Genomic DNA, 18,921 nt, shown 5'->3' with positions numbered 1-18,921 from the left:
CCACGCCACAAAACAACCTCACCAACACTTAATATTTTGAAAAGCTAATAACACCTGCAAAATTTTACCTCAAAACGTCAATGGTGAGTGTGATGGTGACGTCACATACCTTTTGACGAATGCAAAAATAACAACTGGGACAACTTTTGAACTCCTCCGCTGCGTCTCACTTCGAAGGCTGCTTCCTCCAGAGGTCACGTATTTGTCATCAAGATTTATTATTTCAGGTTTATTATTTCAGGAACGCAACCGTTACATTTCAAGGTAAGAAGGAAACTACAGTCTTCACGTCTTAACAGAAATGAGACGTAATTGAACTGAAACGAGACAACGATGCGGTGGACAAACGCGACNCTCTGGAGGAAGCAGCTCTATTCGAGTCATTCACCCACAATTAACATTTGTCTCTTTAATCGTAAACTTTAAAACACAAGAAGAAATGCTCAGTTCTATGCAACAGTTTTATTATTTTAATTTAAAATCGAATCGTGTGCCGTGCATTCTCAATCCAACAATCTACTGTCACGGTCCCACCGTCTTGTTTATGAAATTCTATTGGTGTGGCGGGATCGGGGCAGAGTCCTTAGGTTGTATGTGAGAAGACCATGAGTTGTTTGTTTTTACTTCTCATGTGTTTTCTCGTGTCTCGTCATTGGCCCCACTCCTCTCGTTTCCTTGTGATCTTTCCCTGAGTGTTTGATTACCCACACCTGCCCCGTGTTAATTATCCCTCGTTTGTGTTCCCTATATATACCCTCATGTTTCTTTGTCTTGTGCTGGTGGATTGTTTTATGCGTTTTGTATGCTACGGCGTGTCCGTGTATCCAGTTCGTTCCACGTCATCTGTCTTCGTTTCCCAGGTAGTGTCTTGTCTTGTTAGTTTAGATTTTTCTTTGTTCTCGTTTTAGCCCCCTTGAGGGACGTTTTTGTTTTCCATTTATATAAATATTCTTAGTTGTGTTTTCCCCATCGTGGGTGTTTGCGTTGTCCCTTTTTGTCTTGTGAATGAAGTGTTTTGTTAACCACGTCTTTGCCTGCCTGCATTTGGGTTCTTCTCCACGCACTCTCGTGACATCTACATTAAAAATAGCCTTTATTACCAAAACAGTAAAAACTCGCCTATCAACAATACATTTCTTTTTACAAAAACATGTGTAAAAATATTCTATAAATGAATGTTTAATGTGCCAATAGTTTCCATACAGACAAGAAATGACAAAAATGTTCGAGGTTAATCTTTGAGAGAGAGAGAGAGAGAGATTCATCAAGTGTTTTAAACAGTGTTAACAGATTGTTATCAGAAAGTTCAGCTGTTTTAACATTCAACTGACACATTCATTGGTCAGTTATCTGAATGTCTGATCCCATCTTCTTCTGTTCTGATCCCATCTTCTGTCCATCTCTTCTGGATCTGACGTCAGAAACCATTACAGCAACAGTAGCCACGCCCACCAGGGCAGAGAGGACCAATCGGATCGCAGCTTCAGTTAATCCACAACTGCAGAAGCCTTGAGAGAGAGGAAATGAGCACCAGTGAAACTAAAACATGATTCATTACAATAGTTATTATGGGTTGGGTTGGGGGTGGGTTTACTATGGCTAAGTTGAATGTTGTTTGTGTGCATTTATTGTCAAATGTGTGTTAAACTTTGTGCACCACTACACAATCACATTGGTAAATAAACACTAACAGCTGATGTACCTGAACACGTGTGACAGACATCAGTGTTGAGATGTTGAGTCTGGTTTGTGATGGAATTGTTGATGACACATGTGTAAGAATCATCCAGACACTCCAGATGAAGAGAGATGCTGCTGATGTCTCTGTGTTCAGACACACTGATGCTGGACAATAAACTCTTTCCTTTGTACCAGGAGAGACTCACATGTGACACATTCATCACTGAACACAACACAACACATTTTGAGCCTGATGATGATCCTGAAGAATTGGTGATGACAGGAACAGGCAGATAATCTGAAAAACAGAAAATAAAATAACAGACAAAGATCAGGAAAACATCTGACAAACATCTTACAGACGTCTTCTAGATGTGTGACATCTGACAGCAGACGTCTCGAAGACGTTTTGCAAATGAACAAACTATGTCTTGCAGATGTATCGCAGATGTAAATGCAGACATCAAATAGACGTCTGCTGTCAGGGTCATTTGTTTTAGGAATAACCAGTGGCGCCCCCAGGATTGTTTTTATGGGGTGGCACAAAGGGGCCAGTACAAATCTTAGGGTGGCACATTTTAAAAAATGTATTATGCCTGAATCTAATGGTTAAGAGTTTTGGCATTGCCATTAATACTACTGGGATCATATAAAGTTATTACTAGTCTTACGATTTAATTTCTAATTTAATTTACTAATATTTTCAGTGTTTGATCGATACATGCTAATTCGCTAACTGTTCTACATATATTTGACTATAAAAAAATATGATAGTAATAGTTGCCAAAAACTGCAAATCCAACAATTTAAAGATCAGCTGATGGAGTAATGTATTAACCAAACATGTATGGTGATCGATCAAAATGCGAGTATGAGCATCAGAAAAATTCAAATCCAATGCCTTAGCGACTAGCTTAATCTCAGTTAGCCAACCCGTATTAGAGTTTTATACAATAAGTTTTATCATACAATAAACCGCATTTTACTTGCTAGTTTGTGAGTGTCCAACCATCTACCCCTTTCATGCGTGCTGACTGAACAGGAGCAAACATGACGTCACGTGCGTGGTACTGCGGCTGCTGTGCGCATATTAAGGCGTCTTTACACAGGCGAGTTAAGGCGTCTCTGTGGCGGATTAAATTTCTGTGTAAAGACGCAATGCCGCACGAAAGCCGATCTAAAATATGCCGCCTCTGACCCTCCTCAGACCCTAGTATCAAAGGCGACTCAGATGCGGCTCAGGTTTAGTGTAAATGAAGGCCCATTAAAGCCGCTCTAAACTACGTCATTGTCATGTCAGCAGAAAGTGAGAGAGTGAAGATGAAGCCAAAAACACACAGCCACATTTGTTTTAGGCTAATAATAACAACACAGGTTTTTTGCAGGATGTAAATTTTGAGACCGTTTTCAGCCATTAAAATAGTTTAGATTAGTTTTTAATGGCAAATTACATTTATTCGTTTCTTTTTAAAGTTAATTTAGAAAAATGTTTGGAGTATGATTGTTTGTGACTCAGGCCGGGCATGCAGATTTTTTATTTGAACTCATGACATTGTTTAAATTCCTCCTTAAACTCCTCTCCTTCGTGGAAAAAAAACTTGTACGTGTGACACGATCCCATGCAGACATGTTTTACTGTGCGTCTCAAACTACTTCAAATATTAGGTTTGTCGGACATTATGCGGAGTCGCAGAGTGATTTGAAAAGCTCTCGTGTTACTTAAGCAGATGGGTCTCCGCAACACACGCATGAAGTCGAACACATAATAAATCACAAACTTAACATTGTGTTGTGATGAGAGAGTGTGTGCTTTTCTTACCGTTTACCTCAAAACACTCGCATCATAATAATGTAAGTGTGCTTCGGTCCAGATCGTAAAGTGAGGACAGTAGCGTTTGTGCACAGATGCTCGGCCCTAGGAGCATAAATTATTTGGGTCTTGTCGGGCTAGGATTGAAATGCAGGATATTGTCGTTATATTTCCAGACGCATCTCATTGAGGACAATATTTCATACACGAAAACGATCTGGTAACATTTGCTGTAACATCGGAACTGTTCATTTACCTGGTCGACAGTGACTTTGTGGCTCTTTAAAACAACTTTTGGCGTCTTTCAATATGCGGTGAGGTGCCCGAGAGTGTTAGCTAGGAAAATCATTTAAAATGTTGCATTTATAGCCTATTATTGCTTTTATCCTAAAGTATGCATTGTTATTATTAGTGTCAGTATATATATATATTGAGTTTATATTGTTTAATTTAAGATATTATTTCATCAGCATATTGTTAGAACTGGGCTTTTGTGGTTATGTTCACCATTATTTCGCATTATTTTAATTCCTGTGTAAATGCATTTATGCCGCTTTAGAGCTGCATTAACGCTCTGTGTAAATACTCATTTTCGTGGATTTAAGCCGCTTCAGATTCGGTTTCTGTGCCGCCTTTGATGTGTAAAGACGACATTAGTCTCGGTTTCGCAGATTAAACGAGAGAGGAGGGGTAGAGATCGTATTCTACATAACACATTATACAAGTTATTTTTTTACATAGTGCTTCGATAATGTAAATTTTAATTAATAAATATTAATACTATTATTCTAATATAAAAAATATATATATTTAAAAAATCTCATTCTGGTTGGGGGGGCCAATGAGGTGCCAGTTACTTTTTGGGGGGGTCCATGGTGGGACCCCTTGGGGGTGCCACTGGGAATAACCAGACTTATTTTAAGTGAATATATGTTTCAGATATCCACTCACCGTAGACAGTAATATTAAATATCTTGAGTTTGGCGTTGGTGTTGGTGTTGGTCACTTCATAAAGTCCAGAGTGTGTGATTCTGGTCTTCGTGATGGTGAGAGATCCAGTTTGATCCAGCTTCAGTCTGCCTCTGAATCTCCCATTGGCTTGATTTTCATATATCCTGATACGGCTTTCTCTGGTGATTTCTGCTATGAGATATCCTTGAGCTCCAAACTTCCAGGAGATTCCATGTTTCCTCTGATGATCAGTGAGATTCACAGATAAAGTGACAGATTCTCCTTCAGTCACTGACACTGACACACAAAACACATCTGAAAAGTAAAGAACACTTGTTTTGAAGTCATGTTAGGATGCTTTGTGCTCATCTGCGTTAATGTAACATAAACTCACCAGACAGACTCCACAAACACAAACAGAACAAAATCACATCGGACATTTTCTTCAGCAGCTCACAGAATAGATGAAAAATAATAACAGTTCAGAAATTATGAAGAAGGTTACACAAGAACACGAATGTGTGAATGTGACACCTCACTAAAGCAGTCGCTCTATAAGTGTGAACGGGGGTGGGGGGGATGGGGGGTAGTCCTGCCATAAGCATAGATGATGAACCTCAAGCCAAAAAATGAAGTGAACTAAAGACGCCCAAGTGCGCCACACGCTGTTTGATTAAGGGACTTACAGACAATGACGTCACTGAGGAACTCTTGACAGAGTGCGGTAAATAAATGCGTAACTTGAACGCAATGTACGTCGCTTTGGAATAAAAGCTTCCGCTAAATGCGTAAATGTAAATAATAATTGGGACAGAAAAACACTATATTTTCACTTTATTATTACAGAAAGACAAACAGCCTCACTAGGGTGAAGCCTTCCGTTTGAGAAGCACTCAAAGACTTTAATTTCTTAACATAAAAATGGTTCATAAACAAAAACACTGCCGAATATTAAGAAATTATTTTATTTTATTTTGTTTAATGGCGGAGAGCCTGATATTCCACCTCCACAGGTAGAGAGGATGTTGGAGTCCAGTCTCATGAATTGCGTATAAATAACACGCGCGTTGCATTATCGTGAAATACGTACGCTAAAGTTAGATTTTTGCGTGCATGGAAGATGGAAGTGTTGGTCTGTAGTGGTTCAGTGAACACAACTCCTTGGGTGCAATGAAGCACACACTGATATACACAATACATATAAGAGAGTAACAAGAAGCCCATGACTCCCTGCGTTCCAATTCGCCTGCTGACTAAGACATCTCCATCACAAAGACTGCACTGCGAGCGCCCCCTGCTGTCCACACTAAACATCTTTCACCAGACGGAGTCTGGACTGTGATCTCTGCAAAACTGGTTTAAGTGGAAAACCATAAGAGAACTGCTGGACGATTAAGAGCTAAATGTGAAGTGCTACTGTATGGCCGTGTCATTATCATGCTGTTTCCATGAATTGTTATTTAATAAAATGATTCGTTTTCTGTGTGTAACCACTAGATAGCGTTGCAGTGTACTCTACATTTGGAGACACCGCTGGACTGTTCATCCATCAGGTGTGTTTTTAAATCCTGACATATGCCGTTGTAAATATGAAGATGAATATGTGTGTAAATGTTGAGGACTTTAAATCCAACGGTGGACTTTTGATTATTTAAATGCAACTTTAATGAACAGAACTCTCACACTCTTTTGAACTGTAGCATCCATGAATTACTATTAAATTTATCTCTATCTACTTTATCTACAAATACTATGAATTATTTACATGTTATAAAATGACGAAGAATTGAGACATCAACCGCAGAACACAGATGTGAAACGAACATGATGAAGAAAGTGACATCAACACATGGCTGCTTCTAAGAGCCCTTAACAATGTGTCACGGTCCTGCCCTCTTGTTTCTGAATTTCTAGTCGTGTGGCAGGATCGGGACAGAGTCCTTAGGTTTTATGTGAGAAAGCCATGAGTTGTTTATGTTTTTACATCTCATGTGCTTTCTCGTGTCTTGTCATTGGCCCCGCCCTCTCGTTTCATGTATTGCCTCCCTGCCGTGTCTTATGTTTCTCACCTGCCCCTCGTTATCTTCCTTTGTTTGTTCCCCTATAAATGCCCTCGTGTTTCATTGTCCTGTGCTCCTTCGTTGTCTCTGGTGTGTATATGTTTCGTGCTTGTTGTTCTTACCCAGTCTCGTGCCTTGTTCCTGCTCCTGCTCCCCGTCTAAGAAGTTTTTTTTGTATTGGCCTCTGTTTAGTTTTTTCCCCTCGTGGGTGTTTCATTTGTTATTAAAGTTTTGTTTGTTAACCCCTTCATCACTGCCTGCCGGCAATTGGGTTCTTCTCCCACGTGTGATCGTGACACAATGCATTTTTCAAAAGGTTTTTTTAAGATGTTAACATTAAAAATGTGTTCATCACTTTTAGTTTCTGTGGCCAATACTTCAGGGAATAAAAGAGATGCATTTCGTTTTTCTTTTAATGATGTAAACCACCAGTGTCATTTTTAGATGTTTAGTCTGGTTTGAGATGGGATTCTTGAGCACACATCTGTAAGAATCATCAAGACACAGAGAGATTGAGCCGTCTTGGTTCATTCCACCTTCTCCTAATGACTCAAGTACACTCTTTGGTCAAAATGTAAACACAGTTCCAGCTCTTGTCTGCAGATGGTTTCCATTCGTCTGTTAAACTGGATATTTGGCGAGTTGGATCACCCTCCCCTCACCCTTTGGGCAGCAGTGGCCTAATGGTTAGAGAGTTAAACTTAGGTGGGAAACGTAAGTGGGGGGCGAGTGAAAGAACACATATGTACAAAGTTGGACACGTGCATATGGACTTCAGACAAAGAAAAATTATGAAAAGAAAAGGTTTAGATTGAAAAGAACAAAGATTTAATTCACACATGTTCAAAAGCCAGACTTTGTATTTGCTCTTATTCTTGGCTGGTCTCATGCACAATTATTTCTTAGCTAGATATATGATATCCACCCATTCCCACTTTGGCAGCGTACCCGCGGTCTCTTCTCCAATCCAAACAAACACATGGCCATTTTTGCCTGCTGACTCACACATGCAGCTTTCCAAACACCAGAACAGCAAGGCACAAAAACTGTTTTTCCTTCAGGCTATATTAAGTCTAAACAACTAAGCTGTACATTGTCTCATCAAAACTGCACATCATATCTGTGCATTGACACAAAACATGGCAAATGTACACATCTTATACCGTACATCTGTATATAAATACACATATCTGTAAATACAAATACTAAATACTATAAATACAAATACATGGGGGTTAAAGTTCGTTTCTCATAAGTCTCACTCGTGCTCATAAGTAAACCAAACTCCTTCAAAAAGGTCTCTTCAATATAACGGATAAATAAAATAATGTTAAGTAAAATTAAAAGATTAAAAGCCTTTTTTCACTGGACATGCTGTTTTTGGCCTCATCGCCGGCTGCAGTCATGTCCTCATTTCACATATAAACCGTCAAGGATTGACAACTACCTGATAATGCACTCGTATTCACATAAAGAAGCACTATTGACAAGTTTTAGTAAGTTAGAGAAAATCCACAAGATTATAGTACCTTCAATGCCCTGTAAATGGCAATATTAATTCTTCTGTAGCAAAAAATAAACTGCTGCAAAGAAAGATAGGTGCCATGCAAAATGTGAGCAATGCACCTAACACTCGGCAGCTTTTCAAGACGTTTAACTCTCTTCTTTGCCCCCCTCCTCCCCCACCCACTTCAGGACTTCGCTGTATTTTTCACTGAGAAAACATCATCCATCAGCGAACAATTCTCAGCACCTCAGACCTCAGTACACACCTCCCTCACTTCAAACATTGAACTCTCCTCTTTAACCCCACTGACTGACACTGAAGTCACCAGACTTCTCTCCAGCCACCCCACCACCTGTCCCCTTGACCCAATCCCCTCCCATCTCCTTCAGGCCACATCCAGCACACTCACACCTGCACTCACACACATCATCAACACCTCCCTGCTCACCGGCACTTTTCCATCCACATTCAAACAGGCCCAGGTCACGCCCCTACTGAAGAAACCCACGTTGGACCCCTCTACTACCGACAGTTACAGACCTGTCTCTCTCCTCCCGTTTTTTGCAAAAACACTTGAAAGGGCAGTTTTCAACCAGGTGTCTTCCTACCTATCCCAGAACAAACTACTGGATGACAAACAGTCTGGCTTTTAAACAAACCACTCCATTGAGACTGCACTGCTATCGGTCACAGAAGCACTGCGGCTAGCCAAGGCGGAATCTAAATCCTCGGTCCTGATTCTGCTAGACCTATCTGCAGCGTTTGACACTGTCAATCACCAGATACTGCTAGCAACCCTGTCATCACTAGGAATCTCAGGCTCTCCTCTCCGCTGGTTCAAATCCTACCTCTCCGGCAGATCCTTCAGGGTGTCATGGAGAGGCTCTGCTCACCACATGATCACTGGGGTCCCGCAGGGATCAGTGCTTGGACCGCTGCTTTTTTCCATCTACACGACATCCCTGGGACCCATCATATGGGCACACGGCTTCTCCTATCACTGTTATGCTGACGACACCCAGATTTACATCTCGTTTCACCCAGACGATACCACTGTAGCAGCTCGCATACAGCCTGCCTAGAGGACATCTCGGCTTAGATGAAAGAACATAACCTCCAGCTGAACCCGGCCAAGACAGAACTACTCGTCTTTCTGGCACACGCCACGGTGCAACACGATCTCACCATCCAACTTGGCAATACCACAATCACTCCTTCCAAAACCGCCAGGAACCTCAGAGTCATATTTGATGAACAGCTGTCCTTCAATGATCACATTGCAAAGACAACGCAGTAATGCCGATATGCCTTATTCAACATTAGAAAGGTTAGACCCTATCTCACTGAACATGCTGCACAACTCCTACAGGGCTATCACTGGATCTGCACCGGCATACTTTCACACCCTCCTACACTCCTACACCCCATCAAGAACCCTGCGTTCAGCAAACCAGCGGTGTCTTGTATTGCCTTCCCATAAGGGCAGTAAATCGCTTTCCCGCTCATTCTCATTCACAACTCCTTCCTGGTGGAACAATCTTCCTAACTCGGTCCGGTCAACCACATCTCTCACAACATTCAAAAACTACTTGAAACCCATCTCTTCTGTGAATACTTGACAGACAAATGAGAAAAAAAACTAACCCTCTCTCTTTCTCTCAACACGTAGTGGTCTAGCTTTTGTTGAAACCAGTAACTTTGTATTGGCACCTATTGCATTATTGCTCCTGTATGACATATCGCTTATTGCTCCTTAAACTCTTTGTAAGTCGCTTTGGATAAAAGCGTCTGCTAAATGACTAAATGTAAATGTAATACTCAGTACAACTACAAAGTAGCCGAAAAGATACTTAAGTACAGTAACTAATTACACTTACTCCAATACTTTACACCACTGACGCCGGGACACGCTACCTTGAGTGGCAAAACACTCAGGCTGCTTTCAATAGGAGATAGAAAAAAACAGGACTGAAACACAAAATGATTTGCTAAAACTAAAAGCAGTTGGAATCTACAGTGATCCTTATGACTTACAAAGGAACCAGGTGTCCTTGGACGCTGAAATGTTGGAATTTTCAGTGTCCACACTAACAGGAATTGCTTTTCCTGATATTGAAAGCATCCATTTTGCTGTTTTGCCACTCAAGGCGACGTGTTCCGGCGGGAAAGTGATGTCATGTGCACACCCTCTGTATATCTATGGTGTTAAAGTCATGCTAGCAACATGCTAATCGTGTTAACCTCATGGTAGCGTCATGCTAATGCATGTTAACATCATATTAAAACATGCTAACATCATGTGTAATCATGGTTACTTGATGTAAAAACATGTTAGCATCCGAGTTTCCACGGCAAGCACCATTCACATTTTCTTCAGAAAATGTACCTATAAGGTATTTATTATTTTTCTTGTTTTTTTTTTTGTATATTTATGTTAATATATTTCCTTCTTTTAATATAATTCCTATTATGTCTGCACTTTTTTCTACTGTATGTCTTTACTACTGCATTGGAAGCTCCTGTTACCGAGACAAAACCCTTGTGTGTGTAAGAAAGCTCTTTCTCTTTCTAACTCTCATTTTGTTATTTATCTATTTCTGTTGGCAGACAACAAAAAACGCATGTAATAGTGAGTGAACTCGACCACTTAAAACTGCACAATCCTTTCCACTGCGAACATCCTCCAGAATCTGCTAACAGTTTCCCACACTGAACATCTGGACTGGAGAAAATCACTTCCCATTCAAATGAGTTTTCCAGCAGTGCTGGGAAAAGAAATCATTCCACAATTTTGGACAACGTGGAGCATTTCGTCCCCATCGTTGTAGGAATTCGTCATATGAATTCATTCATCTGTTAATCTTCATCTGTAAGTATCACTATCGCTCGAGTGTAGATTTAGTTTAGTTTAGTTTGTTTGTTTGTCGTTTTTCTGTCAGTCAGTGCATTTATGAGATGAAACACTGAACACTTTACCGATCATCTTTATGAATTCAAACATCTACAACAACATGAAGACAATCTGTTTACTCTTTATCATCTCATCTCGTTTCAACGGTAAGTTCATTTAGAAACTTTTCTACAACACTTTAGTTTTCACTTCACTGAAAAACAGAAGTGCGCATTATGGAGTGGTGTCCTGTACAGAGAGTTTAATATCTTTTTTTTTTTTTAAGTTTTGCTGATGGGTTTGGTGTTGCCAGGTGTGGTGATTTTTTATTTTGATTGACATCGTATATTTCTGACACAAACGCTTGTCTAAGTGGGAAATTATTAGAACAAATTACACAGTGCCATGTTGGACCAATACAACAATACATATATATAAATGTGTAAGTGGATGAGCCCATTCGATCTGACATTGACATCTGACCCAGGAACAGTCTTTATTCAGCCAAACCAAATGTGTTTTATCAGCAGCCATTTTTTGGGGGAGTTCAGTGAAATGCATCTTGTTGTTCTAATGTTTTATATTAAACGTGACACTATGCTATAATACAAAGCTTCAGTTCAGTTATGGAATCCAGTTTAATTTGACTGAAGCATGCCATAAGACACACCTAGTTAGATTGTTCTTGAACTTGAGAAGGCATTATTGAAACATTCTGAAGACTCAGTGAACATAAAATCTCTCCATTTCTTCTTTTCTCTTTGGCTGTACATGTGCACGCATTTAGATCACACTCCTTCATATCTGTGTTTTGCATTTGTGACGTAATTATTTTCTTAAATTCCATAATTCTCAGTTCTCTGTTGCAGTCAAACCTGTGTGCAACAATTATTCTTAGAATTAAAGATGAGCTGCCACATCTTCTTTTTATAGTTTTGCTAAATAAGCTCATTTTTCTCTCACACATCTATCATTTATCACTTCCACCAGTATAACAGGTTTTTTCTCTGAACTCCAGTTGTGTGTTTGTGTTGTTCAGGTGTGTTTGGTGATGAAGTGATGTCAGTGATGGAGGGACATTCTGTTATTCTACACACTGATCTCACTGATTTGAAGGGAGTCACAAGGATAATATGGAGAGTTGGAGAAGAGGACTCCAATATTAGTCTAGTTACAATATATGATAATAAGACCATTGTTGTTCATGATGATGATGTGAGATTCAGAGGCAGACTGCAGGTGAATAATCAGACTGGAGATCTGACCATCAACAACACGAGAGTCAAACACACTGGACGATATCAAGCAGATCTCAACTTACTCAATGGAACAACATACAAGAACTTCAGCGTTACTGTAAGCGGTGAGCATGAATGTATTTATGTACTGTATGTAATTGAGATGTCTTGCAGTTTGCTCTCACTTTAAAATTTAAACTGAATGTATGATTTAATGTTCATCATACAAATAATATTGTTCTGACAACCCCAGACCACAAAACATGACAGATGACAGAGCTGTACATTCTGTGTGATACACGTCATCTCTGTCTGTGACTCTGTGTTGTAGAATCTCCTCGTGTTCTGGGTGGTGAAGTGGGTGAAGTGAAGTCAGTGTCAGTGTCAGTGAGTGAGGGAGAATCTGTGACTCTACACACTGATGTCCAAACACAAAACAGTACTCTGATACTGTGGAGGTTTGGAGATGAAGGTCTTCTCATAGCTAAAGATGATCAAGAAGACAATAAGAGTCCAATATATTATGATGTTCTTGATGGGATGTTCAGAGGCAGACTGAAGCTGGATGATCAGACCGGATCTCTCACCATCACAAACACCACAGCTACAGATGCTGGACTTTATAAACTACAGATCTGCAGCAACAATCAGACATTATACAAGACATTCAATTTTTCTCTCAAAGGTGAGTATCTCAGTTTTCTTATAGTAATAGTTAGTATCAGATGCTGCTGCTCGGGGTTACAGAGCACGAGGTGATGAGCACCTATAGCCGAGATCCGCCCCTCCTTCGAGGCTCGGTCAGCGCATCAACTGGTCAGGAGACCACGAGGAGTGGGGCAGACCACCCCACAGTGTGCACACGTACATGAGCAGCCCCCAGTGCAGCGGCCTGCTATGTAACGAAGCATATTTCGGCCGCTTCTCACACAATGAGCAGACCCTCTTCCAAAGGTTTTGCCTTGTATATATGCTGTGTAATTCAGCCGTTTCTCGCAATGAGACGCTTCTTGTTCGCGAGCAGACCCCGTGCTGTATTTTCACACGTGAGTAAGCCCTCATTGTCATGGCACGTCATGTGTAAGCACATGTTGTGATTATTCTTTCACATGGGCGCCATTCAAAATGGCGAGGAGCCTTTTCAGCACGTGCTCCGTGCATTTGTGAGGTGCTCTCTGTAGGACGGTGCAGAGCCACTCGCTTCTATGTGGGAGATCCAGGTTTGATTCCCGTTTCAACCATCACTTCCTATGGCTAAAGGACACCGTAATGTGGTTTACGTGTGCGCTATAGCTTATGATATGAACGGTCTGTCAAATGGACAACAAATAGGTTCTTAATGACTTAATTTTCGGTTTCTGTTGGCAGACAACAAAAACTATGTAATAGTGAGTGAACTCGACCACTTAAAACTACACGCCAGCAGTCACTTTCGTTGAACAGCAAAAATCCGTCTGTGTTCATGTTTATGAGTCCACACAGTAATCACGTTTTAAATCATAAATGCTCAAACGAGGTCAATAAGTGATTATAGTGACAAGATTAAGTGCAATATGAATGATATCCTCCAGATAATACACTATCTATTTATATACAACATTTTCTGTAAATGATATTTCATTCTGCTGCATATAGCACATACCTTGTACTACAATAGTCTATTCCTATTTTTTACTTGTACACAACACATAGCTTTACTCTCTATATCTTTATCTTATGTTTATTGTATCATTTCTTTTATACCCATAGGCCCTTATTTAAATCATCTGTTTACTGTATATTGTGTTATGGTCTCTGTGTTCTGGATGCTCCTGTCACCAAAACAAATTCCTTGTATGTGCAAACATACTTGGCAATAAAGCTCTTTCAGATTCTGAAAATGAGAAAAAAATCAAAAATCCAGTTTTTTATTATGTTATTATGTTTTTATTGTGTTAGTTAGCTGTATTCGAGTTGTTATGGGTTCAATCAAAACAAACCAACTGCAGTTCGATTTATATTAATTGGAATGGACCATGAAAAAACATGATTTTTAAAAATATTTCATCAACGGAGTTATCTCATTTTGGAACCAAACTCTTGTGCATTTAAATTGGATCTTGTCTCTCTCTCTCTCTCTCTCTCTCTCTCTCGTGGCACATGTTAAGCTGCTGGTGCCTCCTCTGCTGGTGCTGCTGGTGCCTCCCTTGCTGCTGCCTCCCCTGCTGGTGCTGCTGGCTGCTGGTGCTGCTGGTTATTGCTGTGTATCTATGTCGTCACAACATCCCTGGTCTAAGACAGATAAAAGGTAAGTTTAACTTACAGTTAATACAGCGAGACGAGACCTATTACATATGTGAAATCATTCCTTCGATTCAAAAAATGTACACAATGTAAAGAAAAATCATCACATATAAACAAGTCACAGAATATGAATGCTCAGTTTTGTCAAAAATGTCAGATAGAACCTAATAATTCCTATATACGTATAGATTGATGTTGTATTCTTCTCCACAAACTTCTGCAATTCATGTACACTGAACTGAAGCACAATTTGGTCTGTTTTTACACTTTAAGCTTTAAAAGGCTTTTTTTAAAGGCTTGCAGCACAAACGTTATGTAGACAAATGTTATTTACTGTAATGTTATTTATTTAGTGTGGGCTTAATAGTTTTTGTGGTTTAACGTGCGTTAATGATGTTAATGGACGTCTCAACATCAAAACAATGAACACGGCTGTACAGGAAAGAGACATGCTCTCAATGCCGTGTTATTGACATAGATAAGTAGCTCAAGTGTATTTGATCGTATTTAATATCAATAAGATGTTATGTTTGTGTGAGTAGAATTTGTATTCTGTTTCTAATTCTGTTTTATTTGACAGATGCAGCAGGAATCAGAGAAGCTGAATCTGGTCTTTACTGAGTGAAGCATGTTGTTTGATCGGCGAGGACCTCAACATCCCTCATCAACATCCCTCATCAACATCCCTCATCCCTCATCGTGTGGACAACGTTCTAGACATGTAGTGCAACTACGCTTTGGGTGACCTGAGTTCGGGTCCCGACTCGTCGTCCATTCCCCATCCCACTGCCTTCTCTCTTCCCCTGTAGCTTCCTGTCTCTCTCCACTGTCCTCTGGAAATATAAAGGTAAAAAAGCTTGAAAAAAAAATGCTACATTCACATCAGTTTACAAGTTTTTGATAAACAGGGAGTCAAACTTTATTTATTTGCCGTTGACACTGATCAATGATCAGAATCTGACTATTTTTATGTTTTGTATATCTGATGCTCACCACACATCATATTATCAGTTTGACTCTCATGTGTTTGATATTGTGCAATTATAGACAGTATTGATCTAATGTCTGATGATGAGAAATATCAGATATGAAGATCTGTGTGAACATCTACCGTCTTCAACATCTTGATTTTAATGCCTTTATTGTCAAAGTTTTTTTTGTCTTTTATGTACATTGTACATGCCTAGAATAATTTTGCTTAAATATTATTGTAGGTAAACTTTTCTAAGGTATTATGTTACCCTCCACCACTAGCAGGTGTGTGTGAGACGAAGGTCAAACAAACTTTTTGACCCTTGTCGTTGACTTTGTCGTTGTCGTTTGCCTTATGGATTTGAGCAGAGATGCTTTATTTCTTTATTGTTTTTGCTGTCATTGAATCATTTTGACAGAAGCGGACACAATAAATGAATTGGAATATCCAATTTTGTTTACAGTGAATGTCCATTTTGTTTCCATTCAAGTGCAAACAACGTGTCAAAGGCAAAGCCAAAATTGGTACTCACGCACCTACAATTATGTTCATCAAATATTCCTTTTATCTGTGTCTCTGATCAGATCTGAATGTAAAATTGTTCATGTGAATACAGACTCTCAGTACAGATTTACAAAACGTCATGTAGCACTTAACTGATCAGCTCACCTCTTTGCACTTGAAAAACGAGAGAAAAACAGTTGATGTTGGTGCGTAACCTTGTACTGTAGAATATGGTATCACTTTTGTGCTGTATTGTGAGCTTTTAAATGAATTTGCTGGATTGGCCGAAATTGTTTCTGTTCTTTCAGCAATTCTTCATAAAGTGTTTGGCCTGTTGCACTTGAAAATGTAATGGTGAAATCACTGCGCTGATGTTTGTGATGAACTTTGTGCTGTAGAATAATATGATAAAATAATATTGAGTATGAAATATATAATATTTGTGAAATTTTGTTATTGTAAACAGTACTGCTGTAATATCTGATGAGAAATAACCGATACGGTGTGTGAAGAGTTGTGTGAACACCTGCAGTCTATCTTCTTATACACATTTATATAACCACAAAAAGATTATTGTTAAAGTAAATATTCTTTTACTATTATCCTTTTAATATTTTTGTTACTCCAGTGTTTTTCTTAAGAAAATTGTTCTGACATGAATGTAAAATTGTGAACTTAATTAAGTTTTTGTAGTCTAACTTGCTTGATTAGAAATAAAAATATTCTATAACTATTATTTTTGTGTATTTTTTGTATTCTAGTTTGCATGCATCTTTTCACTTTGTATTATTCCAGTTTTTAAGTATACACAGTAGCTTTATATAAGCATCCGGCAAAATGACTTTTAATCAAAAATATTGTGAATCTTTTGTTCCTTATTTGGTTTTCTGGATGTGTTTTTAAATAAACAAATATAAATAAAAAATGTATGTCATTATCATTATTAATAAATAAATAAAATGTCAATTGAAGTCTGTGGTTCTTTTTGTTGGCACATAAATGTTCTTCAGTAGAAAATGTCTTAATGCAGAATGTACAGTTTTTACACACAGACATAGAATCTGCCCATGGAGAAATAACATTATTTTTCGTAATTCTCATTTTACAAATCCTCCTGTTTCACAAAATTCTTGGCGTAATAAATAATGTAGAAATCGTTTTCAGTGTACTTCCATCTTTAAGCACAAGATGGCGCTGCAGTGTAATCTGCATTAAGAGTAACCGCTGGCCTGTTCACTGTACCGCTGGACTTTTGGTTAAATGTAGCTTTGATGAACACAACCATCAACTTATTTTAAACTGAAGGCTTTATATTCATAAATTCTGAATTAGCAGATGAAGGATGTTACATTGTTCATTTATATCCCATAGGTCAGGATGATTCTAGAGCAGTGGTTCTCAAACCTTTTCGTTGTAAGGCCCCCTTTGTGTTAAGTGCATCGCTTTGCGGCCCCCCATATAAAGACTTATAATCTTAAACTTAAAATTTTAATTATACCAAAAACATTCAGTTATACAATGCTGGAACCTCAATTCTTTTGGTTGGTGGTGTCATTTTTCTGGTGTTTTGATTGTGGCCCCCCTGGATCCATCTTGGCCCCCCCAGGGAGCAACGGCCCCCAGTTTGAGAACCACTGTTCTAGAGGTTGTTATATTACATGTTATTTATAAAACAGTTAGCGCTCCAGATCATTATACACATGAGCTCCACTATTCCTTCCTGATAGCACACAGACGTCTTTTTGATGTCTCTGAGATGTCTGCTGTCAGTTGCCATACGTTGAGAAGACGTCTGTAAGATGTTTATGATTTAGAATGGATGTAAAACTGCTCTTTCTAGGACGTTTCTCAGATGTTATTATTTGTTTTATCACTATTTGTTCACATGCATCAAATGAATACACAATAAAACCAAAACGTAAACTAAAGGTTACCAGCAGCGGCTAAATTAAAGGCGGGGTAACCGATTTCTGAAAACACTAAAGAAAACTGAGTCGGGCCTAGTACCAAAACAAACTTGTAGCCAATCAGCAGTAAGGGGCGGGAAGTGAGCAAGCGGGCATTAGAAAGACTGCAGAAAGAGTGATGACGTTTGAGGGCGGAGCAATGCAAGTTTTGTTTTGTCGATTTCAATAACAGCTGTATCAGAAATACCCACCTTAAAGTTTAAGTTAATAGGTAAACATTTAGTCATTAGTGGCATCATACGCACAAAGGCCGCTGTTTCACCTTTCTCTCTGACACATTCTTAACATGTTTACATCAGTAATAATCTATCAATATTTTAGTTGAGTTCCCGAAGGCCTCAGTTGTGTTTATTTGAGCAGACAGATCAATAAATAATGATAGTAGTTCCTCTGTCTTCTGCTTCTGCTTTGCGCCTCTCAGTCTTTTTCTTTATCTGATTATATTTGTATCTTTCTAGTTAATATATATAAATGTGTTGTGAGGGAGACGTGTGAAATGAGATAAGATCTCAGTGTTCTGCATTTGCAATTTAGTTTAACATTATTGATTTAAATAATGAGAATAGAGACTTGTGGATGTGGCCTCTTTTGATTTGGGCCAGAAAACAACAATCTACTCTATCAAAAATAAATCATGTGTTAATGATTAACACACTGTTTGTGTTGTGGATTTTAACACATTATGCATTGATTTTGTTTTAAATAAATGAAAGGGACAAGTTGTGTGTTAAAAGTAACACAAAATGTGTTGTTCCAAAAATAACCGTTTTTAGAGTGTAGTAAAAACTGAGAGTAATTTAGCAACCACTTTGGCAATAAATGTTGTTTATGTGGAGATGTTGGGCTGACAGCAGATGACCGCAGTGGTTTAGATGGAAGTTGGTTTGCAGGATTCGGAGAATCATTCACCACAAACCACAGACATGAATCTGCTTTTTATAGCTGACGAAAACAAAAGCTTTAAAAAGATTAAAGCCTGTTAAAAATGTTGCATATGGGCCCGGACCTGACTTGGGCTACTACACCACTGCTTAGAACAACTCTCTGGATGAAGTTTA

The 18,921-nt window shown here is 39.0% G+C and overlaps 2 protein-coding genes across 3 annotated transcripts; one reads left to right on the top strand and one right to left on the bottom strand.

The window, feature by feature from the left end:
- Positions 1–1,318: 1,318 nt before the first annotated feature.
- On the bottom strand, positions 1,319–4,904 carry LOC130548363 (SLAM family member 6-like). The gene is made up of 4 exons (XM_057325086.1): positions 4,836–4,904; positions 4,442–4,756; positions 1,703–1,978; positions 1,319–1,508 (listed from the first exon to the last, which is right to left on the bottom strand). The coding sequence occupies exons 1-4, from the start codon at positions 4,879–4,881 to the stop codon at positions 1,336–1,338; spliced, it is 810 nt and encodes a 269-aa protein (XP_057181069.1). The 5' UTR covers positions 4,882–4,904; the 3' UTR covers positions 1,319–1,335.
- Positions 4,905–10,679: 5,775 nt separating this feature from the next.
- Positions 10,680–16,705, top strand: LOC130548361 (uncharacterized). Of its 2 annotated transcripts, none has more exons than XM_057325084.1 (5): positions 10,680–11,065; positions 11,938–12,261; positions 12,468–12,821; positions 14,284–14,423; positions 15,000–16,705. In XM_057325084.1, the coding sequence occupies exons 1-4, from the start codon at positions 10,996–10,998 to the stop codon at positions 14,409–14,411; spliced, it is 876 nt and encodes a 291-aa protein (XP_057181067.1). In that variant the 5' UTR covers positions 10,680–10,995; the 3' UTR covers positions 14,412–14,423; positions 15,000–16,705. The 2 variants fall into 2 exon arrangements, 1 of the variants encoding a protein (XP_057181067.1); XR_008962016.1 differs by having other exon boundaries at positions 10,682–11,065; positions 11,938–12,254.
- Positions 16,706–18,921: the final 2,216 nt, after the last annotated feature.

The sequence above is a fragment of the Triplophysa rosa genome, linkage group LG25, assembly GCF_024868665.1.
Source record: "Triplophysa rosa linkage group LG25, Trosa_1v2, whole genome shotgun sequence".
NCBI classification, from domain to species: domain Eukaryota; kingdom Metazoa; phylum Chordata; class Actinopteri; order Cypriniformes; family Nemacheilidae; genus Triplophysa; species Triplophysa rosa.
This window is presented reverse-complemented; position numbering and strand designations above follow the sequence as displayed.

What these genes read in the sequence shown, in the direction of transcription:
- LOC130548363 (XM_057325086.1), bottom strand. Translation starts at nt 4,881, where the DNA reads ATGTCCGATGTGATTTTGTTCTGTTTGTGTTTGTGGAGTCTGTCTG. An exon ending in GTGTTTGTGGAGTCTGTCTG is followed by an intron (nt 4,757 to 4,835) that starts GTGAGTTTATGT and finishes TTTACTTTTCAG; the next exon opens with ATGTGTTTTGTGTGTCAGTG. An exon ending in ATTTAATATTACTGTCTACG is followed by an intron (nt 1,979 to 4,441) that starts GTGAGTGGATAT and finishes TCTGTTTTTCAG; the next exon opens with ATTATCTGCCTGTTCCTGTC.
- LOC130548361 (XM_057325084.1), top strand. Translation starts at nt 10,996, where the DNA reads ATGAATTCAAACATCTACAACAACATGAAGACAATCTGTTTACTCTTT. An exon ending in CTTCAGCGTTACTGTAAGCG is followed by an intron (nt 12,262 to 12,467) that starts GTGAGCATGAAT and finishes TCTGTGTTGTAG; the next exon opens with AATCTCCTCGTGTTCTGGGT. An exon ending in ATTCAATTTTTCTCTCAAAG is followed by an intron (nt 12,822 to 14,283) that starts GTGAGTATCTCA and finishes GCACATGTTAAG; the next exon opens with CTGCTGGTGCCTCCTCTGCT.